The sequence below is a fragment of the Mya arenaria genome, chromosome 16, assembly GCF_026914265.1.
Source record: "Mya arenaria isolate MELC-2E11 chromosome 16, ASM2691426v1".
NCBI lineage: Eukaryota > Metazoa > Mollusca > Bivalvia > Myida > Myidae > Mya > Mya arenaria.
Window position 1 is genome coordinate 10,019,182 of NC_069137.1, and position 23,108 is coordinate 10,042,289.

Genomic DNA, 23,108 nt, shown 5'->3' on the forward strand with positions numbered 1-23,108 from the left:
GGTATTATATTTAATAACTATATGAAAACCAGCCTAACCACCCACACGGAGTTTTAAAGTTTAACAAAACGTGTCCTCTATTGTCATTTTTAAGCATTAATTGTACATTTTTTTTCTTAAAGATTTTTACTTGTTAAACGTAAATAATTGTCAATTTCTTCAATAACGATCTATGTTCTTAAATTGCCTGTCATTCAATAGTATCCGATATGTAATCGGAGATAAGAAATGAAAATGAAACATATTGTTTTTTTATGAAGAACACTGACGGTAACACCATCATCGGTCAGCTTTCTGAAAAAAAGGTTTTGTAGGCTACATCGTTAGCAAACTTCTTCATGCTGCAAATAGTCAAATATTGCTGTGCGATAAATAAGAACAAACACTACATTTTAAGCAAATTTCTAAATGCTGCAAGTATTCTTATATTTTTAAACGATAAGATGAATTTAAAATAATACCTAGTCTTTCTTAATGTTACAAATATTCAAAAATTGATGTACGATCAAAATATTTTGAAAAACACCCCATTAGTAAACTTGTAAATGCTGCAAATATTTTGGTATTGTCATTAAACTAAAGAGGTTTGAAAACTACCTCATTAGTCACTTTTAAAATGCTGCAAATATTGTAATACTGTTGAAATATTTATCTTGAATTGTGACGTTGTGCGTCTCTAGTTGGTTGTCTATTTGGTTAGACTCCTGTTGTATTCAACAATGCAAGGTGAACTCTAACTTTCATTTGTAAAGATATATATTTATGGTTGCCTGTCAGGTTCTAACCGTGAGTCTTTCGCTCAGCGCCTGATAGGTTCTAACCGTGAGTCTTTCGCTCAACGCCTGGTAGGTTCTAACCTTGATTCTTTCGCTCCGCTACTAATAGGTTCTAACCTTCATTCATTCGCTCAGCGCCTGATAGGTTCTAACCGTGATTCTTTCGCTCAGCGCCTGATAGGTTCTAACCGTGGTTCTTTTGCTCAGCGCCTGATAGGTTCTAACCGTGGTTCTTTTGCTCAGCGCCTGATAGGTTCTAACCGTGGTTCTTTTGCTCAGCGCCTGATAGGTTCTAACCGTGGTTCTTTTGCTCAGCGCCTGATAGGTTCTAACCGTGGTTCTTTTGCTCAGCGCCTGATAGGTTCTAACCGTGGTTCTTTCGCTCAGCGCCTTGTAGGTTCTTACCGTGATTCTTTCGCTCAGCGCCTGATAGGTTCTTACCGTGGTTCTTTCGCTCAGCGCCTGGTAGGTTCTTACCGTGATTCTTTCGCTCAGCGCCTGATAGGTTCTTACCGTGGTTCTTTTGCTCAACGCCTGATAGGTTCTAACCTTGAGTCTTTCGCTCAGCGCCTGATAGGTTCTAACCGTGGTTCTTTTGCTCAGCGCCTGATAGGTTCTAACCGTGGTTCTTTCGCTCAGCGCCTTGTAGGTTCTTACCGTGATTCTTTCGCTCAGCGCCTGATAGGTTCTTACCATGGTTCTTTCGCTCAGCGCCTGGTAGGTTCTTACCGTGATTCTTTCGCTCAGCGCCTGATAGGTTCTAACCTTGAGTCTTTCGCTCAGCGCCTGATAGGTTTTAACCGCGAGTCTTTCGCTCAGCGCCTGGTAGGTTCTTACCGTGGTTCTTTCGCTCAGCGCCTGATAGGTTCTAACCGTGATTCTTTCGCTCAGCGCCTGATAGGTTCTAACCGTGGTTCTTTCGCTCAGCGCCTGATAGGTTCTAACCGTGATTCTTTCGCTCAGCGCCTGATAGGTTCTAACCGTGATTCTTTCGCTCAGCGCCTGATAGGTTCTAACCGTGATTCTTTCGCTCAGCGCCTGATAGGTTCTAACCGTGATTCTTTCGCTCAGCGCCTGATAGGTTCTAACCGTGATTCTTTCGCTCAGCGCCTGATAGGTTCTAACCTTGATTCTTTCGCTCAGCGCCTGATAGGTTCTAACCTTGAGTCTTTCGCTCAGCGCCTGATAGTTTTTAACCGCGAGTCTTTCGCTCAGCGCCTGGTAGGTTCTTACCGTGGTTCTTTCGCTCCGCTACTAATAGGTTCTAACCTTCATTCATTCGCTCAGTGCCTGATAGATTCTAACCATGATTCTTTCGCTCAGCGCCTGATAGATTATAACCTTGAGTCTTTCGCTCAGCGCCTGATAGGTTCTAACCGTGGTTCTTTCGCTCAGCGCCTGGTAGGTTCTTACCGTGGTTCTTTCGCTCAGCGCCTGATAGGTTCTAACCGTGGTTCTTTTGCTCAGCGCCTGATAGGTTCTAGCCTTGATTATTTTGCTCAGCGCCTGGTAGGTTCTAACCGTGATTCTTTTGCTCAGCGCCTGATAGGTTCTAACCTTGATTCTTTCGCTCAGCGCCTGATAGGTTCTAACCTTGATTCTTTTGCTCAGCGCCTGATAGGTTCTTACCTTGATTCTTTCGCTCAGCGCCTGATAGGTTCTTACCGTGGTTCTTTCGCTAAGCGCCTGGTGGGTTCTTACCGTGATTCTTTCGCTCAGCGCCTAATAGGTTCTAACCGTGATTCTTTCGCTCAGCGCCTGATAGGTTCTAACCTTGAGTCTTTCGCTCAGCGCCTGATAGGTTTTAACCGCGAGTCTTTCGCTCAGCGCCTGGTAGGTTCTTAGCGTGGTTCTTTCGCTCCGCTACTAATAGGTTCTAACCTTCATTCATTCGCTCAGTGCCTGATAGATTCTAACCATGATTCTTTCGCTCAGCGCCTGATAGGTTCTAACCGTGATTCTTTCGCTCAGCGCCTGATAGATTTTAACCTTGATTGTTTTTTTCTCTCAGCGCCCGTAAGGTTTTGACCGTTAGTCTTTCGCAAAGCGCCTGATAGGTTCTAACCTTGAGTCTTTCGCTTAGCGCCTTATAGGTTCTTACCGTGATTCCTTCGCTCAGCGCCTGATAGGTTCATACCTTGATTATTTCACCCAGCGCCTGATAGGTTCTAACCGTGAGTTTTTCGCTAAGCGCCTGATAGGTTCTTACCGTGATTCTTTCGCTCAGCGCCTGATAGGTTCTAACAGTGAGTCTTTCGCTCAGAGCCTAATAGGTTCTAACCTTGATTCCTTCGCTCAGCGCTTAGTAGGTTCTAACCGTGAGTCTTTTGCTCAGCGCCTGATAGGTTCTAACCGTGAGTCTTTCGCTAAGTGCATGATAGGTTCTAACCGTGAGCCTTTCGCTAAGCACCTGATAGGTTCTAATCTTGATTCTTTCGCTTAGCGCCTAATAGGTTCTAACCGTGGTTCTTTTGCTCAGCGCCTGATAGGTTCTAACCGTGATTCTTTCGCTTAGCGCCTGGTAGGTTCTAACCGTGAGTCTTTTGCTCAGCGCCTGATAGGTTCTAACCGTGATTCTTTCGCCCAGCGCCTATTAGGTTATAACTTTGATTCTTTCGCTCAGCTCCTGATAGGTTCTAACCTTCATTCAGTCGCTCAGCGTCTGATAGGTTCTAACCATTATTCTTTCGCTCAGGGTCTGATAGCTTTTAACCGCGAGGAGTGTTCCGGTCAGCGATTGTAGAGCTCCAACCGTTTGCCTTTTGCTCAGCACTTGTTAGGTTTATCTGTGTGTCTTCCGGTTAGCGATTGTAAGGATCCAACCGTGTGCCTTTCGCTCAGCGATTGTTAGTTTTTAAGCGTGTGTCTTCCGGTAAGCGATTGTAAGGATCCCACCGTGTGTCTTTCGCTCAGCGATTATTAGTTTTTAACCGTGTGTCTTCCGGGAAGCGATTGTAAGGATCCCACCGTGTGTCTTTCGCTCAGCGATTATTAGTTTTTAACCGTGTGTCTTCCGGTAAGCGATTGTAAGGATCCCACCATGTGCCTTTCGGTCATCGATTGTTAGTTTTTAACAGTGTGTCTTCCGGTAAGCGATTGTAAGGATCCCACCGTGAGTCTTTCGCTCATCGATTGTTAGGTTTTAACAGTGTGTCTTCCGGTAAGCGATTGTAAGGATCCCACCATGTGCCTTTCGCTCATCGATTGTTAGGTTTTAACAGTGTGTCTTCCGGTAAGCGATTGTAAGGATCCCACCGTGAGTCTTTCGCTCATCGATTGTTAGTTTTTAAAAGTGTGTCTTCCGGTAAGCGACTGTAAGGATCCCACCATATGCCTTTCGCTCATCGATTGTTAGTTTTTAACAGTGTGTCTTCCGGTAAGCGACTGTAAGGATCCCACCGTGAGTCTTTCGCTCATCTATTGTTAGTTTATAACAGTGTGTCTTCCGGTAAGCGATTGTAAGGATCCCACCATGTGCCTTTCGCTCATCGATTGTTAGTTTTTAACAGTGTGTCTTCCGGTAAGCGACTGTAAGGATCCCACCATGTGCCTTTCGCTCATCGATTATTAGTTTTTAACCGTGTGTCTTCCGGTAAGCGATTGTAAGGATCCCACCGTGAGTCTTTCGCTCATCGATTGTTAGTTTTTAACAGTGTGTCTTCCGGTAAGCGATTGTAAGGATCCCACCGTGTGCCTTTCGCTCATCGATTGTTAGTTTTTAACAGTGTGTCTTCCGGTAAGCGATTGTAAGGATCCCACCGTGTGTCTTTCGCTCATCGATTGTTAGTTTTTAACCGTGTGTCTTCCGGTAAGCGATTGTAAGGATCCCACCATGTGCCTTTCGCTCATCGATTGTTAGTTTTTAACAGTGTGTCTTCCGGTAAGCGATTGTAAGGATCCCACCGTGTGTCTTTCGCTCATCGATTGTTAGTTTTTAACCGTGTGTCTTCCGGTAAGCGATTGTAAGGATCCCACCATGTGCCTTTCGCTCATCGATTGTTAGTTTTTAACAGTGTGTCTTCCGGTAAGCGATTGTAAGGATCCCACCGTGAGTCTTTCGCTCATCGATTGTTAGTTTTTAACAGTGTGTCTTCCGGTAAGCGATTGTATGGATCCCACCGTGAGTCTTTCACTCATCGATTGTTAGTTTTTAACCGTGTGTCTTCCGGTAAGCGATTGTTAGGATCCCACCGTGTGTCTTTCGCTCAGCGTCTGTTAGTTTTTAACCGTATGTCTTCCGGTAAGCGATTGTAAGGATCCCACCGTGTGTCTTTCGCTCAGCGACTGTTAGTTTTTAACCGTATGTCTTCCGGTAAGCGATTGTAAGGATCCCACGGTGTGCCTTTTGCTCATTGATTGTTAGTTTTTAACCGTGTGTCTTCCGGTAAGCGATTGTAAGGATCCCACCGTGAGTCTTTCGCTCAGCGCTTGTTAGGTTTTAACCGTGTGTCTTCCGCTTAGTGGTTGTAAGGGTCCAACTGTGAGTCTTTCGCTCAGCGGTGCCTATTGGGTTCTAATTTGATCCCTTATAACTCAAATATGATGTGAAGTAAACTGATTCAATTTCAGAGGATGTTGTAACCACATTAATACAATATATATATATATATATTTTAAAAGCACACTATGTCAGATTCCTTGGTACGTTACAACTAAAACAGCCCGACGGTGGTGTAGATGTGTTAAGATTGAGAACGTTACTTCAAACTACTATGGCTGAGTTATGCACATAACTTATAGTTGTTATGCTTTTAATTCAGTCCAATATGGGGAAACATATGAGAACAAATTCATAAAAAGATCTCAGAGATTAAATATTTTCTGCTGGATAATGCAACATTGATTTAATGAAAAAATAGCGGTACCTAGCGGTGAGTGTATTGTACAGGGGAAACCTGTCACTATTTTTATTCGGAATTTTAATATATATATGAAACGCTTGGAAACACGTTTTTAATATAAAGTGATGCTTGTTACATTGAAATGTATAGGAAATCTAATACGTATTACATAATCTAAAGGGACAGAACTGTTTTACATCAACAGTGTCATTCTGGGTAAAAAATGTATCGATTTACACTATTTCTTGCAATTTGTCACTATTAAATGCATGTGGATCAAATTTGCCTTTTCCTGGTTTCCACACTTTTTCGACGGTTAAAACATGGATGTTCTCCTTTCCGACAAATAAGATGAAAAATGACTGCTAGAACTTTTAATGTATGTAAAGATGTGCCCAACTGTAACATTTAAGCCTTAAATGCTATTTGAGACCAAGTTAAGTTGAACAAACCCGAAAAATGACATATTTGGCCAAAGCGCTTTTTAATTACAGTCGCCCAGGCGCTTGGGTGCCAGAGAGTTACTAGGAATTGAAAAGCCACACACAGACTGATATAGGTGTGGATGAACTGACGGGGTTAACTTATATAAATTTATAATTAATAATAGTGGTAAACACGTTTTGCTATGATTAGCTTCATCGCTGTTCCTGACGTTCCCGTTTAACCTCATAATTATTTTGCATATAATTTTCTTGTATTGCAGAACAAAACGTCGCAGGTTTCCATCAAAAGGAAAGACATACGGTGTACATCCATGAAGGCGATGATCTCGTAAAAACGTGTTCTGAAACAGACAAACTTTTTAACTATACACGACATGCTTGGAGGAAATATGGAGCTATTCATACCTTAAAACATAACGAGCTTCATATCACAAATACAAGCCCCGGTGATACGGGAATATATGAATGTGTCGATTTAAATACATCGTCAGTGATTTTAGAAATGGATTTACATATAATGTGTAAGTAGATTTATACAAAGAGTTGATCTAGTCTTGTTTACTCATTCTTTTAATATAACAAAATAATGTACAAAGATATTATCTGTATAATTGTGTGGAAATTATACAATTCGGATAAATTGGTATTACACAAAAATAAAATCTTTCTTTAATGTTGTTTTTTGCAACTTAACTTTTATTGATAATATAAACATATCAGCTTTCTTAGCAAAAAAAAACCACTCGATTTTGAGCTGTATCAATGGCTTAATTTGCGTTTCATTTTTGTCGTTGATGTTGTTTTTGTTTTTTCATAGATACCTCGTTTATAATATTTGCATTTTCATTACCCAAACATATATTTCAACACGTTATAGATGCACCGATACCGGACTCTACAACACCAATTAAATCAGAGTTCGGCGCTCCCGTATCTTCAAATGTTACATTGACATTTTATGCCGATGCTGTTCCTGTTCCAAATGCCTCGGGTTATTCCTGGAGTAGGTGTATTAACACGACAGAAGGGAAACAAATTGCCAATTCATCAGACGCTGAACGTTCGATGGTTTATAGGACATTGGTTGAAAACGATAAATTCATTATTCAGTCAAAAGGACTTGTTTCAAAGTTGACATTGCTCAATATTACTATCATTGATTATGGAGAATATAAACTGACTGTCCAAAATGGCATCGGAAGATCTTGGGAACAAAGTTACACAATTTGGAGAGAAGGTAGGCTGTAACCAAAGTTACTGTGATACAAGGTACTGTCATATCTTCATATATTATCTGTACCCAGCAACAAATGGGTGTTAATTCAATGCATAGGATATATCCAAACAGTTTCCCTTTTATGCTTTATCTTAAAATAATCCTAAGTATATTCTACCTTCATTGACAGTAACGGTAGATTAGAAAGAGTTGTTTGTTATAATTACGCAGGTGTCTTCTTGTTGATTTGTCAACCTTAAAGCTAGTAGATCATAGTATTATAGAAACGACGATAAACAAAAGTCATTATTCGAAACTGAAATAAATCATAAGTATCCTTATCAATTATAGGTAGACCCTCAATGCCGTCTGAGTTTGCCATTGTGGCTGGTTCAGCTACACTTTCTTCGGTAGTGGTGTCGTGGAAAGGGGGAAGCAATGGGGGCTCTCGGCAAACCTTCAACGTTGAATACGCAATTGTTGAACCAAACAAAGAAGTGTTCCATGTATCTGTTGAAGACACCGAACAGGACAATGAAAACGCTACACTGACGCAATTATCCAGTAATAACGAGTATACTGTGAAAATGACGTCGTCGAACATACACGGAACGTCGGGTTACACTGACGAGATAAACTTCAGAACGATGCAAGGTAAGATATTTTCTGGCTAAATTGTTGTGTAAACATACGTGTAATGCATTGGCGCTTACTATCGAGTGTTACTCTGGAAATACATTTAGGTAATTTTCTAGATCATTCATTTAGATTCATATTCACAAGTCCGTACTCTTAAATGAGTATTTCTTTATTATAAATCGCGATTATATTCTGTTGAGCTTTTAATAGAATAACTGTTCTTTCGCTTAATGATTATGTTTCTAATTATAATTTTGATTCAACTTACTTATATGCGTATTAATCAATTGGAGGACCAATCAAAACCTACACAAGAATGGCAAATGTAACTATCATGGCTTCATCAGCAAGTGGAGGCGCTCTGTTGCTTGTATCGGTTGTTCTGCTTATTGTGTGCATTCGACGAAGAAAGACGTCATCAGGTAAATATGAAGTGATGTAAAACAAAAAGGTTCTAATTTTCATGGCATAATGAAGCATATAGAAGTGTTTGTATTTCATCCCTCTCTGCAATCTACTGCGTTCTTATGGAATGTAATATTTTGGTAAATGACAATACAAGGTATAATTTATGTTGATAGATACGATTATAGAGTTCTTAAAAAGGAATCGTTAGATAAATGTATGGCTAGGTCCTCAGTTCAAAACTCCAAACCGTTATACGTAGCTCGGACCAATCTAAAATAAATGATGCTCCATAATGGCTTTAGAATTTAAAACAGATGTTCTTATTTTAGACACAACAAGGAGTGAACAGGATGTGTACTCACATTACGAAATTGCAGATAGAGCTAACATGGACAGAATGATTTCCGGTAAATATAATGAGTCTTTTATATAAGTACACTAATTTGCAACAAACATATATATTACCTTTAGCTTATGGATAATAGTAGCTGTCAGTTGCATCATCTTATGTTTGCTTTACATAAACATACACTTATATTTATCCAAATACTCATTCTCTTAGGATTCCCGTCCCATCATTGTATTTTCGGTCAAGGTAATCGTTAACGTACGTCCCGCTCACTCCATATGGCAGTTTTAATATGCTTGTTCTAAGCGAAATTACATATTCATAATTCAAACTTGATTTTATTGTTTGTGTTCCTTTCTTCCATCTTAAAAAGACTGGAATCTGCCGCTATTAAAACAGTTAAAATATGTTCATGAGGCAATTTTATCCTTAGGCTTTTCAATGATTTTTTTAAGGTTGAAACAATCTGTTTTGAATCACATAAAAGAACCTGTTTAGTTTCGTTGCTTTTATCGCTAAAATAATAGTACAACGGATATTACAAGGTCAAACAATATTGAACGATGGAACTGTTTATTTGTTGAGTAAACCCGTACCGTAAAACATTGCAATTATATATGTTTTCTTTACAGCCGAAACCCACGGAACTGCAGGGACTGGAAATGGTAACGGGTAAGGATATCGAACAATTATTTTGACGACACATTTAAAATCTTTAATGACTATTTCGGACATAACAAATATAGGTCGATTCAGTTTCAACTTTGAATTAATCATTAGACAGTTCAGGGACAAGCCCAGTTGTCAATAATTTGAAAGAATACCCCGTTATGTTTAGGCCTTACGTTATGAGGTAAGGTGTTTAGGCCTTACGTGAATACCCCGTTATGAGGCAAGGTGTATATGCCTTACGTGAATACCCCGTTATGAGGCAAGGTGTATAGGCCTTACGTGAATTCCCCGTTATGAGGCAAGGTGTATATGCCTTACGTGAATACCCCTTTATGAGGCAAGGTGTTTAGGCCTTACGTGAATACCCCGTTATGAGGCAAGATGTTTAGGCCTTACTCGAGACACACAGCGTCACAAAACCACATTTACAGACAAAACATCTTGATTTTTTTATGATTGGGTTGTTAGAACTATGAAAACATAAAGGGAATAGCAAAACAATTGCGAATGCGCTGTATAGTGGTAGGGGAGGTGACTGTTTATCCAGGTCTAAGAGGTTCGACCCCCCATTTTGGCAATAACAAATATAAAACGCATCTGTCGGGGACGTTTAGCTAGTGGTCGTCCAAGAGTGATATTCCCGAGAAAACGTTTACGAAATAGGTTAGCTTTAACCAGGGTAACATCCTGGCTTTAAGAAATGGTCAATTATCTGACAAGACAAACTCTTATTAGAAATTAATATTATCCAAAAATGCCCATTACAGGAAATATATAAAAACAAAACATAACTACTGTTGTCGGTCTAAATAAAGTTTATATCAAAATAAGTTGTCTGACTCGTTTAAATAAAACAATCTGGCCTGTTGAAATACTATATTTTAGATTTAACAGCAGCACCAATGAACAACAAGACATGTACTATTTACACCCTCAACACCAACAGCCATACGGTAGGTGTACCATATTGGATAGTTTATACTATTGACTTGACAGTATGGAAGCTGCTAATTATACATGTATGCAAAACCGTTATACACTATCGAAATTTATGTTAAAGATATATTACGAAGATTTAATTCTAGTTATAATTATTGGCTTGTTAAAAGGGAATTGTAAATTAAATATTTGGCTAGGTTTTCAATTCGAAACTTCGCGAATATTTAACATATTTCCAAACTAAAACTAATAACATCAATCAAAGCTCCAAAATGACATTGGTATATACATCAGTAACTTTTATGTTTCTAGAAACACCCATTGATCGTCAGGATATTTACTCACATTACGCAACAGCAGATACAAAAAACATGGACAAAAGGAGTTCATCAGCCAAATGTATTATACTTTTGTCTACATGTTATCGTTTGTCAATAAAATAAAACTGTTTAATTATCTTGTAGTTACTGGATTGGATGCATATTGCTCAATTAATAAACGGTTTAAAAAGGTTGACCAAACCAAAACCTTTCTCAGTTTAAGACAATTGACCACCGGCAAATTAAATAATTATTGGCAGTTATAAGTACATGTATATAAATAGCTCCAGTAGCTTTTTCACAATCTTACGTTTGTTGGATGACTAATTTTTGTGCAAAATTAGCTGTTTGCTGTCAATGACTTCTTGGACCTTGAATAATAATGTTGGACAGAGTATTGTCCTTAGAACCATATGATAGTACTCTTTATTTACCGTTTTACCCGCCGGTGCCATGTTTGATGTTTAAACGCCGCGGAAATCACCTTAAGACAGTGCTGACTTTGGAAATTTACTGGTATTGCAGAGGTGTTTGCTGTGCCACTCTCTATTCTGTTTCATTAATAACAACGATTATCTGCAGCATTTCATCGCCTTCGAATTCGTCAATGTTATTTAGTAAGAGTATGCGAGCGATATGCACAGGTTGGTGTTTTTTTGTTTGTTTTTCTTTCATGAGAGCATGTGAGGCAACCCAGTGATTAGCTCATTTGGAAACGTTCAGTCAAAATGTGATATGCCAACCCGCGACTTCAGGCCAACACATACACTATCCCATCGCATGTTATATCAGTATAAAGCATTTTTCATCGTAAAACAACAGCCATACCATGGTTAATCTTATTTTTAACCACGATCCTGTTAACAGGCAAGGCACCATGTTTATAGCGATAATGAGACACAATACGGCAATATCAAGCTACATTTTATAACAATTTAATTGCGGAAACAGAAACTAGTTTTGATTGTTTTACATAGTTTCCTCTACTATTGTGATACAGAGTTCAAAGTAAATCAACCGTATTCCATGTGCAATTGAAAAACCACTAAACATTGTATTCGATTCTTTTTAACAAATTAAAGGAAATAAAATAAAGAAAGCCACACTTCACCCAGATGCAAAGATTATTATTCCTATCTGATCTTCTTATATTTTTTATATAAAGCTTTCATACCTCCAGACCATCTGAGTCCCACGGAGATGAACGAGGCAAATTATAAAATGCGTGCCTACACACAGTGACACAAATACATGTTCGTGATCAGAAAAATCTGACATATAGGCAATCATATCCTTTCTAACTCTGAAGCATAAGGACGTAACAAATATACTTACTTTGGCATTGGCTTAAAAAATACAATCAGATGCTATAATACCGTCACTTTGGATCGATTGGCCTGATTGCACAAAGACGAACGCACAAGAACACAAACGGACGTTTACGAATCAGTTCCGTAAATATGACGATTTGCTGATAGCGGCTTGATTTGGCAGTACCGTAATATTTCCCGAAGCACATATGTATTTATCAAGGTGGAAATGGGTACGCGTAATGTTTTTAGACTACCTCAATAATTGAATTTACGTTCAAGCAATTCACACCATATACCCAATATTTAACACAGTGAGGAAAAATAACAGATATATTGTAGCGCAGTTGTCAGCACATCTGTTGTCTGGCACGGACATTCCGGCGGCAACAAGCTTTCGTAAAAGTCTTAAAAGATAGCAAATGACAAAGATATCGTTTATCGTATAATGCTTCGTTTCCCTTGCGTGAGCAATACACACATAAAATAAATACACAGTCAAACATAATTCAGAATTAAGCTGATAGACTTAAGAAAAAGTAAAGTCAAGTAATTATTGTATCATTTCATCATTACTATTAATGTCTAGTATGCCGATTGTTCATGTGGTTTATTGTCTAACCGAGTAGAATCACACCCATCTGAACGCCGACATGAACGGACGCCCAAAATAATCTTGCGAGAGACTATCCATTACACTGCTGCCGTATAATGTAAAATGTAAAACTAATGTAAGAACATGTTTTTTTTTTGTTATCTTTGTTCGTTTAATAAGTAGTATTGCATTTAAGTAACAAGTGTGTATTTATTGTAAAACCCTATTGTTGATACTGTATTTGTAGGCCTCTGTGTAAAAAGTATAAAAAAATATTACGACTTCACATTCACATTTGGAAATAAATAATAATAGGTTTGCGGTTAACGAAAAAAATGTGTAACAATAAGTCATTTACTTCTTTTTATCTAATATACATTTCACATTGCGTATTCAGTTCCGAAATAGCGTAATTTGACATATAATATATTTTTCTATACACTTTGTATCTGAAATTTCAATTTTTACATGTTTAAATCCTTTTAACATAACAATAGGTTTGAGCAAGGTATATCCAAAAAAATATAGAGTTAATAATATATAATAACCATCTAATATGCTAAAAAAGAGAAAAATCACTTATAATGGTCTGTCATAACATAACTTAGTTTTTTAATAATTGACATTTAGTAAATGGCATTATTAATCATCTATTACGTATTTGACGCGATACCGGGACAATCGTGGTACTAATACTAGCCAATCGACGACATATATGCCAAGACTCACCCAATACTTAAGGCGGCCAATATGAGTTTTTGTCGTCTTGATTGGCTAATAAACTCGCAAAATGCAAAATTTGAGAAATGGACTATTTTCATTGGCTGTCCAAATTCGCCTTGATATGAGAATGTTGTGAATATGTTTAAGGCATCCATTTGATTTTCCGCTTTTCCGACTGTTTTGAAGAGTGTGCCATGTTTAAATCATATTTGGAATTAAAAACCTATAAAAATACTAAAACATCGTGAACGGTTGGATATTACAGTTGTTTTCAACATGTTGGTGAAGTATATGACAATTATAGTTTTGGAAACCGACAAAAAGGTCGATAAAAGAGAAAACAATCGCAAAAACAATTTTGCACTTTTGGCAAACGGTTTACGAAACAATCACAAAACAGATATGTTTCATAGTCTGTGCAGTGCAGTCGGCTTTAGTCTGTGCAATGACACAATAAGGAATGCAAGTCAATTTCAGCAAAGACTAGAATAGAAAAGCAGAATCCATGAATGAGAAAGGGAAATGAGCTCCGACAATATGGTAAGGTGTAAGGATGTTTTGAATGAAAATGACGTAGAATACGTAATAGTTAATAATCAAATAATTAATTAGATAATTTCATATCGACATTGTTATTTGTCCTCAGTCAGCTGTATTGGCTTTCACCTTTCGGGCTCAGGCCAATACAAATAACCTCGTACAAATTACTGGATCGAATGAATTAAATAACTTAATTAATGACAACATATTACAAGTCATGCATAACCATTAAATCCTCGATGAACGCCATGGTGATCCCGATTAAATTTTACCGAAATATTCAAAATCTACGATCAATAAACCACATTCAAAACGTAAATGAAACAATTCTAATTTTGGAATGAAAAAAAGGCAAAAAACCCTTATTATTCTAGGTTTACTCGGGTAAGCACTTAAGTATTACCCATTACGTGTGTGAATTCCGAAAATTTGATTTCTATTTGTGTCAATCATTTGTCAATGAAACAATGTTACAGTTAATATTCACCTAACATTTTAATCGAGATTTTACAAAGAAAGTGAACAATGTGATATCACTTGAAAATACCTTTATTTGTCAATTTCAGCATAATTCCTATCATTTCTAATTTAACTTCGAATGCATTAAGGTCATATTAAATCTTAGAAGAAAGCACTCAAGTCAATGTTGACACTCATGGGCTTCAAAGATGATCCAAAACTGACTAGGTAAGCACATTTTATCGGTGATAAGGGAAGATTAAACGAAACAGTCGATTACGTAATATCCTATGATATAAATATAATAGTTGCCAATTTAAGTTCATAAGGAGACATGAAGGGTCATACAGAAACACAACCGCAACAAGTATTATAACTAAAGAATTTCATGAGGAGTTAAGCTGCATTTTAAGTTTATACTGGCAGGCCATAAAAGTCAAGCTACCGAACAAGTTTATTTTTATTTCTTTGCTAAAGTAACCTGGTTTCTTGTTGCCGGTTCAAAGTCTAGGCAATGATCATGTGTAACATTTTTAATAATGTACTTTCATGGCTTATAACAACGGGTTTGTTCTGCTTCCCATGTATTCACGGCGAGTGTATGCTCGCATTATCAAAGTGCTTTATCATTATGATATATGTATTTATATATATTTATATATAGGTCTTCCACTAATAAATTGATAGTGGAAGTATGAAATTCCTGACCAGCAAGATTTTCCATTGAAATGTAGAAATAACAGCATGAGTTTATGTTTGAGCCCATTTCTATGGAGTTATATACTTCACAATGTCCTTTAACGGAAGCTTTGATATATATTTCGTGGGTGCTAACCGTGATTTATAGTTTTCCATGTAATCATGGTACGGTGATTTCCCTTTTTCCACATTACTATGGCAATACCCACTTTCCAGTATTTTGACGGTGATATCCCTTTTCCTTTACAATCATGGAGCTATACATTTATCCGTGATTTGCACGTTGACATAACTATCTCACGTGATGGTGGCGATGTGCGCACTCCCGTGTTTCTCACAGTGACATAACTAGCTCCATTATCGTGGCGATATGCACTCTCCCGTGTTTTGCACAACGACTTACCTTTCGCACGCTATATAGGCGTAATCAAATTTCACGTGTTTAGCACGTTAACTTTGCTATCTCACGTTATCGTTGTGTATCGTTTTCACTGTGACTAACCTTTCCTATGTTATCATTGGGTATATAATAAAGTTTCACTTGTTATCACGGTGATTTTTTCTTTCCATTGTCATTACATGTATAACGTTATATATTTAAGGTGGAGTCATAATTATGTGATTCCCTCGTTATTACGGTTACATATGATTAAAACAACGTTGTTTATTTATTTATTTATTAAAATTTCAAAAGATGAAGCGGTCATTTAAGAGCTAACCACCCGTCTAAAAGACCGTGCGGATAATTCAGCCGTGGACAGTGGCATTTTATGATCGACGCATTCATAGGCCAACACACATCATCAAGCAAACAAAAATATTTCCGATGGATCAGTGGACCACAGCATTCTTCCGCCTTGCTTTAATCTCACCAATCACCCGTCTTATGGTCCGAGCCTCATGCAATATGCGAAGTCAGACATCTCACGGCCATACGCCTTGCATTTTCCTCCAATACTATACTCAATTTCGTATTTCAACGAACATTGCCAAATTCCATTTTAACAAACCCACATTTCGGTTATTGGCTTCAACCGTGACAGCAAACTCCACAGCACTCTTGCATCAGTACAGTAGTAAATTCAACCATCGCCCAACAAATTCCTCAAAATAAGGTGTTGGACATTTGATTGACGGTCAACCTGCCCCGAAGATCAGGGTACACGCACATACAGCTGTGGCTATTCAAAGACGAGAGAAATGTATTGGCCCGCCGATTCATTCATTATAATGAAAATTAGACATGATATACGGCACTCAGTCACCGCAGATGAGCGTTTGCAAGACGCAATACCTCTACTCTTGAAACCACAAGTATTAACAATTAAACAAATTTCCATCGATAGATAACATGATGCAACTGCTGTTAAAATCTATGTTTTCTAACAGCGGCCTATTTCGGTTCATGAATTTGCCCCATGCAGACTGCACCGTCAGATTTCATACATACAACATTTGTCTTTCATGTAAACCAAAGGCGCACTAGAACCATGCTCAATTACAACTCATTATATAACATTCGGCTAAGATTTTGGTGTCAAGCCAATCACATCTTCAAAGTTGATGTCCAGTCAATGGTTTGCGGAAATACCTCAAATGCTCATGACAGTAAGGCCCTGTGTATATTCTAACAAATGTCTCTCCAATCATGACAAATCATAGGCATTCAAGAATTGCAGATTGAGTATGTTTTGTTTTACTTAGAGTGAGTCTCAGTTTCTAATTAATTAATCAATTGTTTAATTGTTTAATACATTTAATTCAGTCAGGTTCATGTAATCAGAAAGAAAAAAACAACATTTGAAAGATAATATATTCAATTTTACTTCAAAAGTTTAAATAGTCAATATTATTGTTTGAATCGACATCACAAGTACGAGCGCACATAATGAGTTCTTCTTAAACATTGACTTCTCTATGTGGTAAACATTAAACAAATTACTAACACTTAAATGCACTAACAGAAATTGGCAATTTCAAAGATAAACTAAAATATCAAAATGACACTGAAATGACTAAATTACTAAAAAGATAATTCGTTGGACAAAGGTATCTGCAGTGTTTCATTATCATTTGAATTTAGCTTACAAATCATGATTATTGGAAGATTTATTTTATCAGAACATATTTGGTTAATAATTACTTGGTCATAAAACGACTCGAACAAAGGCAAAATGACAAGATAAGTATTATTATTAGACGAGCTATTCACATACTGATAAGTTATTACAGTACTGATATGAACTCTGAGTATATAAATATGAATGTTAGTCATTATATCAAGACACTATAAGGAGACCATTTGCATTATGTTACTGGAAATAATAAGAAATAATAACTATTTTAATTAATTCGATTAAAGTGAGAAATATATAGAGAAAACAGCTTGTTTAAAAAGTAAGTAAGTTTACAGTGTGCTGTGTATGCTATTGTTTATTTAATTGGACCGTCTACGATTTGTCAGTTGTTAGCAAAATACTATTTTTAAATTTATGTGAACTTTAGATAATATTTACTTGCTTCTAGCGGCGCAAACAGCATCCTTTTTATACCGCACGTTTTTTTTGGAATTATTGTCGTTATTGCTGCAATAAACAATTATATATTATAGATGCAATATTAATAACGTATTCTGCTACCTTTTCTAGAATGAGGATGGTAGTATGCTCAGCACAGTGATTATATGGTGGTTCAGTCCTAGAGTGTACATTAAACATAAACTAAATTTAAATACGTAAATAGTTTACAAACTAATCTTAAGCTAGTCTGAGGTTAAATACTGGATAGGCAATGACTGTAGTACTGACAAATATATATAAATCCGTAACCTAAAACAGCTACTTTAGGCTAGTCTGTGGTTAGATACTGGATATGTAATAAGGGAATGACTGACAGTGAGATATAAAGCCATAACCTAGAAAAACTACTTTAGGCTAGTCTGTGGTTAGATACTGGATAGCTAATGAGTGAATGACTGACAGTGACATATTTATAGAATAATACATGGTTGACCATGACTTTGGGTTGATAATTGCCCCAGTGGAAAGAACAATTGCCCGAGGGCAATTATTTTCACTGGGGCAATTATGAACCGAAATCCATGGTAAACCATGTATTTTCCTGTATAATTGTGATCATTGTTAATTAAATGGTGATCATTGTTAGTTCAGTGGAGACCTACGATAGTTCAATGGTTATCATTGTTAGTTCAATGGTGGACATTTTTAGTTCAGTGGTGATCCTTTTTAGTTCAGTGGAGATCATTGTTAGTTTAGTGGTGATCATTGTTAGTTTAGTGGTGGTTATTGTTAGTTCAATGGTGATCTCTGTTAGTTCAATGGAGATCATTGTTAGTTTAGTGGTGGTTATTGATAGCTCAATGGTGTCATTGTTAATTTAAGGTGATCTCTGTTAGTTCAGTGGAGGTCATTATTGGTTGAATGGTGATCATTGTTAGTTCAGTGGTGATCATTGTTAATTCAATGGTGATTATTGTTAGTTTATTGGTGCTGTTTGTTAGTTCGATGATGGTCATTATTGGTTGAATGGTGGTCATTGTTAGTTCAGTAGCGATCATTGTTAGTTCAAAAGCGATCTTCATTAGGGATCTCTGTTAGTTCAATAGGGATCTCTTTAGTTAAATGGGGATTTCTGTTAGTTCAATGGTGGTCATTGTTAGTTTATTGGTGGTCATTGTTAGTTCAAAGGTGGTCATTGTTAGTACAGTTGTGGTCATTGTTAGTTCAATAGGGACCTCTGTTAGTTCAATGGTAATCATTTTTAATTCAATGGTGATTATTGTTAATGCAATATTCATTATTGTTACTTAAGTTGTGGTCATTGTCAGTTCAGTGTTGGTCATTGTTACTTCAATGGTGGTCATTGTTAGTTCAATTGTGGACATTGTTAGTTGAATAGGGACCTCTGTAAGTTCAATGGTGGTCATTGTTTCTTCAAAGGTGGTCATTATTAATTCAGTGGTTATCAGTGTTAGTTCAATGGTGATCATTGTTTATTTAATGCAGATCTCTGTTAGTTCAATGGTGGTCATTGTTAGTTAAATGATGATTATTTGTAGATTGAAATTACAATGTTAATTTAGACATATATTCGTGAATATACCAATAGGAGATATCTGATGCACTGTCAAAACATTATTTTGGAAATAGGTTTGTCGAAGTGTTCGATAAAACTAATCAGCTTATGAAACTTCGGTAATAAAAGGAATGCGTGGCTCTTTAAGCGGCATAGACTGCCCTTTGTTTTATTTAAAATGGTGTAGTAAAAAAAGTCATCTTTGATTTAAGTCTTTTTAAGCAAAATATTGCCTTCCGACGTAGCATATATGACGTAATTTATCACGTGGTATACACACACTGTTAATGGGATTTATGATTGTACTGCTCAATAATGTTTGACTACTTTACATAAAACGATTAAATAGTTTATGACGGACCTGTTTAAAATGATTTATGCTCTTTTCGTTTGCGAATTTGTGTATGTAGGGAGTTTCTTAAGCATCCCACTCAGGTTAATTCTAACAGAGAACTTATATTTAACTGTGCAACTCAACAAAAACATCTGTGTAGGATCCATAAATTTGCGTTACAGGGGGCGCAACTTTGAAGGCGAACATGTGAATGCGCCCCCTTCACAGAACTGAAATTAACATGGTATAAATGTGGTTATGGGGGCTTGACCACCCCCCCCCCCTCCCATCCCTCCCTATCCCGAAATTAATTGATAAAATGTTGTTTATATATTGCGAAATTATGTAATTTAATCTCCGATATTAAAGCTGCACTCTCACAGATTTACCATTTTTACAACTTCTTTTATTTTTTGTCTTGAAATGAGCAAATTTTTGCGTTAATATCTATAAATCAATGATATAAGATTGCTGACAAAAAATCAGATCGTAGATTTTCATATTTCCGTTCAAAAAATAAGTTTTTATGGCCTATAAACGGTTTAAGAAAAATGCATAAAACATCAATTTTTGAACTTAAATATAAAAATCTGCGATCTAATTTTTTGTCAGCATCCTTATTTAACTGGATTGAATGGATTTCGCAAAAATTAGCTCGTTCCAAGACAAAAAAAATAAATAAGTTGTCAAACGTTCAATCTGTGAGAGTGCAGCTTTAAAATACACAAGTCGGATTGGATGTTGTTCGTTTTGTTTGTTTTTGATTTTGCTTGTTTTGGGGGGGAAGGGGGCGCCGGATGTGCCCCAAACCCCATTGAATCCGCGTGTACGCTTGTAATGCTTCCATAACGTAAATTTATCCTAAAGAAATCAAACTATTTTAGAAAAATGAAAATGTCGACTATGTATACAGAACACATTTTTTTTTCTCACAGATTTAAACCTGTTTTATCAGAGAGTTTCAACCAATTTCGTCTTGTTCACTAGTGGCCATTTTTACCTGTCTGAGTGTACAGTTTGAGATGGTATGAGCTCATAGCGATCAATCAGCACATGAAAAGCACTCAAGATGTCATGATTATTACGACTAACACACACATATGACATTTTTTTCAAACGTAAAATTTGCAGAAGGCCTATTCATTCCTAGTTTAATCCCGTAAGCTGCCTTATATTAAACTCAAATGACTATAAACGGCCTCCAATAATCATATATAAAATGTTTTCCTAGTAGTTATGATAATCACGACTTCAAACCAATGGTTCGACTGTTAACTGGTAAACACCACATACAAATACTATATATATATAGATGCCTCCTAAAAATATTTCAAAGTTATACAAGTTATCCTTTTTACTTACTCCCCTTTGAACAAACTTTGCCATTTGTATAATGTCAACAAAGAAGAATTTGACGAAAAGTGACGCCGGAAAGATGAACTCATCACCATGGATTACTTCAAAGTACGTCAACGTTTAATTTTAACAGGCTCAGTTTGTAAAGACTCTGTTTATAACGTGAAACTCGTTGTTGTTGTTAGTTTTTTAACGTTGACAGTCAACTTAAAATGTAGCAAAGTTTTGTTTCGATGTTTCAAAAAGTAAAATTGTAATGGAATGCACCTGTCAGTGAGTAAAGCGTTAGTCTTAGTCTCAAACTTTAGAAGCGTACTTGTAGGCAGTATTAGTTTTAAGTTATATATTAAAGTTATTATTTGGCCAAATACTAACAGAAAAACCCTGATCACTTATACTTGAGTGGTATATCTATTTAGATATAATACTTAAATCATATTCGTGTGCTTGTACAAGACCATCTGTAGCTCAAATTTAGAATTAAGCCATGCCAAAATGAGATTATGTTAAATGTCACCGGATGGCTTTTTTAATGAATAATGCACCAGTCAATTGTAACCACGGACCCCCAGGTCCGGGGAATAGCGGGGACTTTGACTTTCGGTCCAGCTAACCCCGGCTAAAATCCCCGCCCTGCGGGGATGAATTGATGGTAAAATCCCCGCCAAATGCCCCCGCACCTTTAGGTTAGGCCCATTCCCCGCTATATTTTGTGCGAAGACAAAACCACCACATTCACCCGGCACTGCAGGGCCACCTGAAAGGTAAAAACACCGCCCAGGCCATTTCCTCGGCTATCCCCGGTATACCCCCGGACCTGGGGGGGGGGGGGCGTGGTTACAGTTGACTGGTGCATAACAAGATGGCTTTGTTTTTCTTTTTCAAAAGAACACAATTGTCAAAAGGTGACGTTTTTCATGGACATATTACTTCATATATCACATGACCCATGGTTGGAAATAATCTTTAATTTATCTTAATCTATGCTAGTATTCCGACCCTAAATATATATTCAGAATACTTAAATTCACCTGTGTAGGAGTCCTAAACTGCGCAGACTTATTCGTCCATATATTTGAAATAAGTTCATACTAAATATTCTCTTAAAAACACCTCCGTTTAATTCAAATAAGCGAATAACACCGTGATTTCGGCCATTCCTTTTTGGCAGAGTTTCCCGCCAAGTGAAAACACGACTAAGAATAAGATTGGTGCTTAACGGGTTTCGCGCCGACACGTCAAAAACACGACAAAGAATCATACTTATTTCATTCATTATTAATAACTCCATGTCAGAAATTTTGCGGAGTTTTGAAATAGCAACACCACTAAGTAAACCTTTAGAATCGTATATAGTCTCTTCGCTAAGAAGTTTTTGAATAAACAGCAAGATTTCTGATTAAACCGTATTTATTTACAGCCATAGGTTCAAGAGCTTACCATAGAATTTCAAAGCTGCACTCTCAAAGATTAAATATTTTTGTTGTTGTTGTTTTATCCTGGGACAAGCCAATTTTTGTAAAAAAAACATGAACACCAGTTATATAAGTCTGATGACGACAAAAATAATAGATTGCAGATTTTAATATTCAAGTTTAAATTTTTTTTATGTTTTTTGCAATTTTCTTAAACCGTTAGTTTAACCCTTAAAACATTATTTTTTGAACGGAAATATAAAAATCGGCGATTTAATTGTTTGTCAGCTATCTTTTATCACTGGTTTGCAAATGTTTAAGAAACAATTTGCTCTTTCCAAGACAAATAATAAAAAAAAGTTGTAAAAATGGTATATCTGTGAAAGTGCAGCTTTAAACGCAGACTTGTTGATGTATTCATATATAATGCATACGTAAAATTGTTACTATATAATGTCTACACAAAAACTCTCTTTAAGGGGAAATAACAAGGCAAAATAAAAGAAATAAGAGAGCTGAGTTACGATTCCGATTATTCCCCATTATAAATCTAGTCAGCTATTTACAACACAGCTACCTCAGTGTGAAGGATCATACTGGAGTAAATATACCAAGGACTGTGCTATTTTAAACTCAAGGACATTAAAATCCAGCGGCATGGCAGAGGTATGCATATCTTATTTTATTTATATATTTTACAATATTTTCTTAACTTTAGATTATGATATGGTTTCAAAACGACGTGTTTTGCATGTATTCGGCTGTGCATATATTTTTGCCTTAAGCACACGGGGTTAGCATGGAGGTTACGCTAAGGTGAAAACGGACAGCGTGTTGATAATTGGATGCTGGATTGGTTTTATTAGCCAATCAATGTGTTCAAATTCACACACCCTCGATTATATATTTGCCTTTGTATTCTTTGCACTGAAATTTATCAATGTTGCTTATTATACAGTAAATAAATATGGAGCGG

The 23,108-nt window shown here is 36.8% G+C and overlaps 1 protein-coding gene across 1 annotated transcript in view; it reads left to right on the plus strand.

The window, feature by feature from the left end:
- Nucleotides 1-6,454: 6,454 nt before the first annotated feature.
- Nucleotides 6,455-23,108, plus strand: part of LOC128221383 (uncharacterized) — a 40,750-nt gene continuing 24,096 nt past the window's right edge. The window contains exons 1-7 of the mRNA XM_052929998.1: nucleotides 6,455-6,584; nucleotides 6,941-7,300; nucleotides 7,631-7,933; nucleotides 8,212-8,340; nucleotides 8,656-8,733; nucleotides 9,308-9,347; nucleotides 10,233-10,300. Of these exons, the coding sequence (XP_052785958.1) occupies nucleotides 6,566-6,584; nucleotides 6,941-7,300; nucleotides 7,631-7,933; nucleotides 8,212-8,340; nucleotides 8,656-8,733; nucleotides 9,308-9,347; nucleotides 10,233-10,300 (997 nt within the window). The 5' untranslated portion in view covers nucleotides 6,455-6,565. The remainder of the gene's footprint in view (nucleotides 6,585-6,940; nucleotides 7,301-7,630; nucleotides 7,934-8,211; nucleotides 8,341-8,655; nucleotides 8,734-9,307; nucleotides 9,348-10,232; nucleotides 10,301-23,108) is intronic.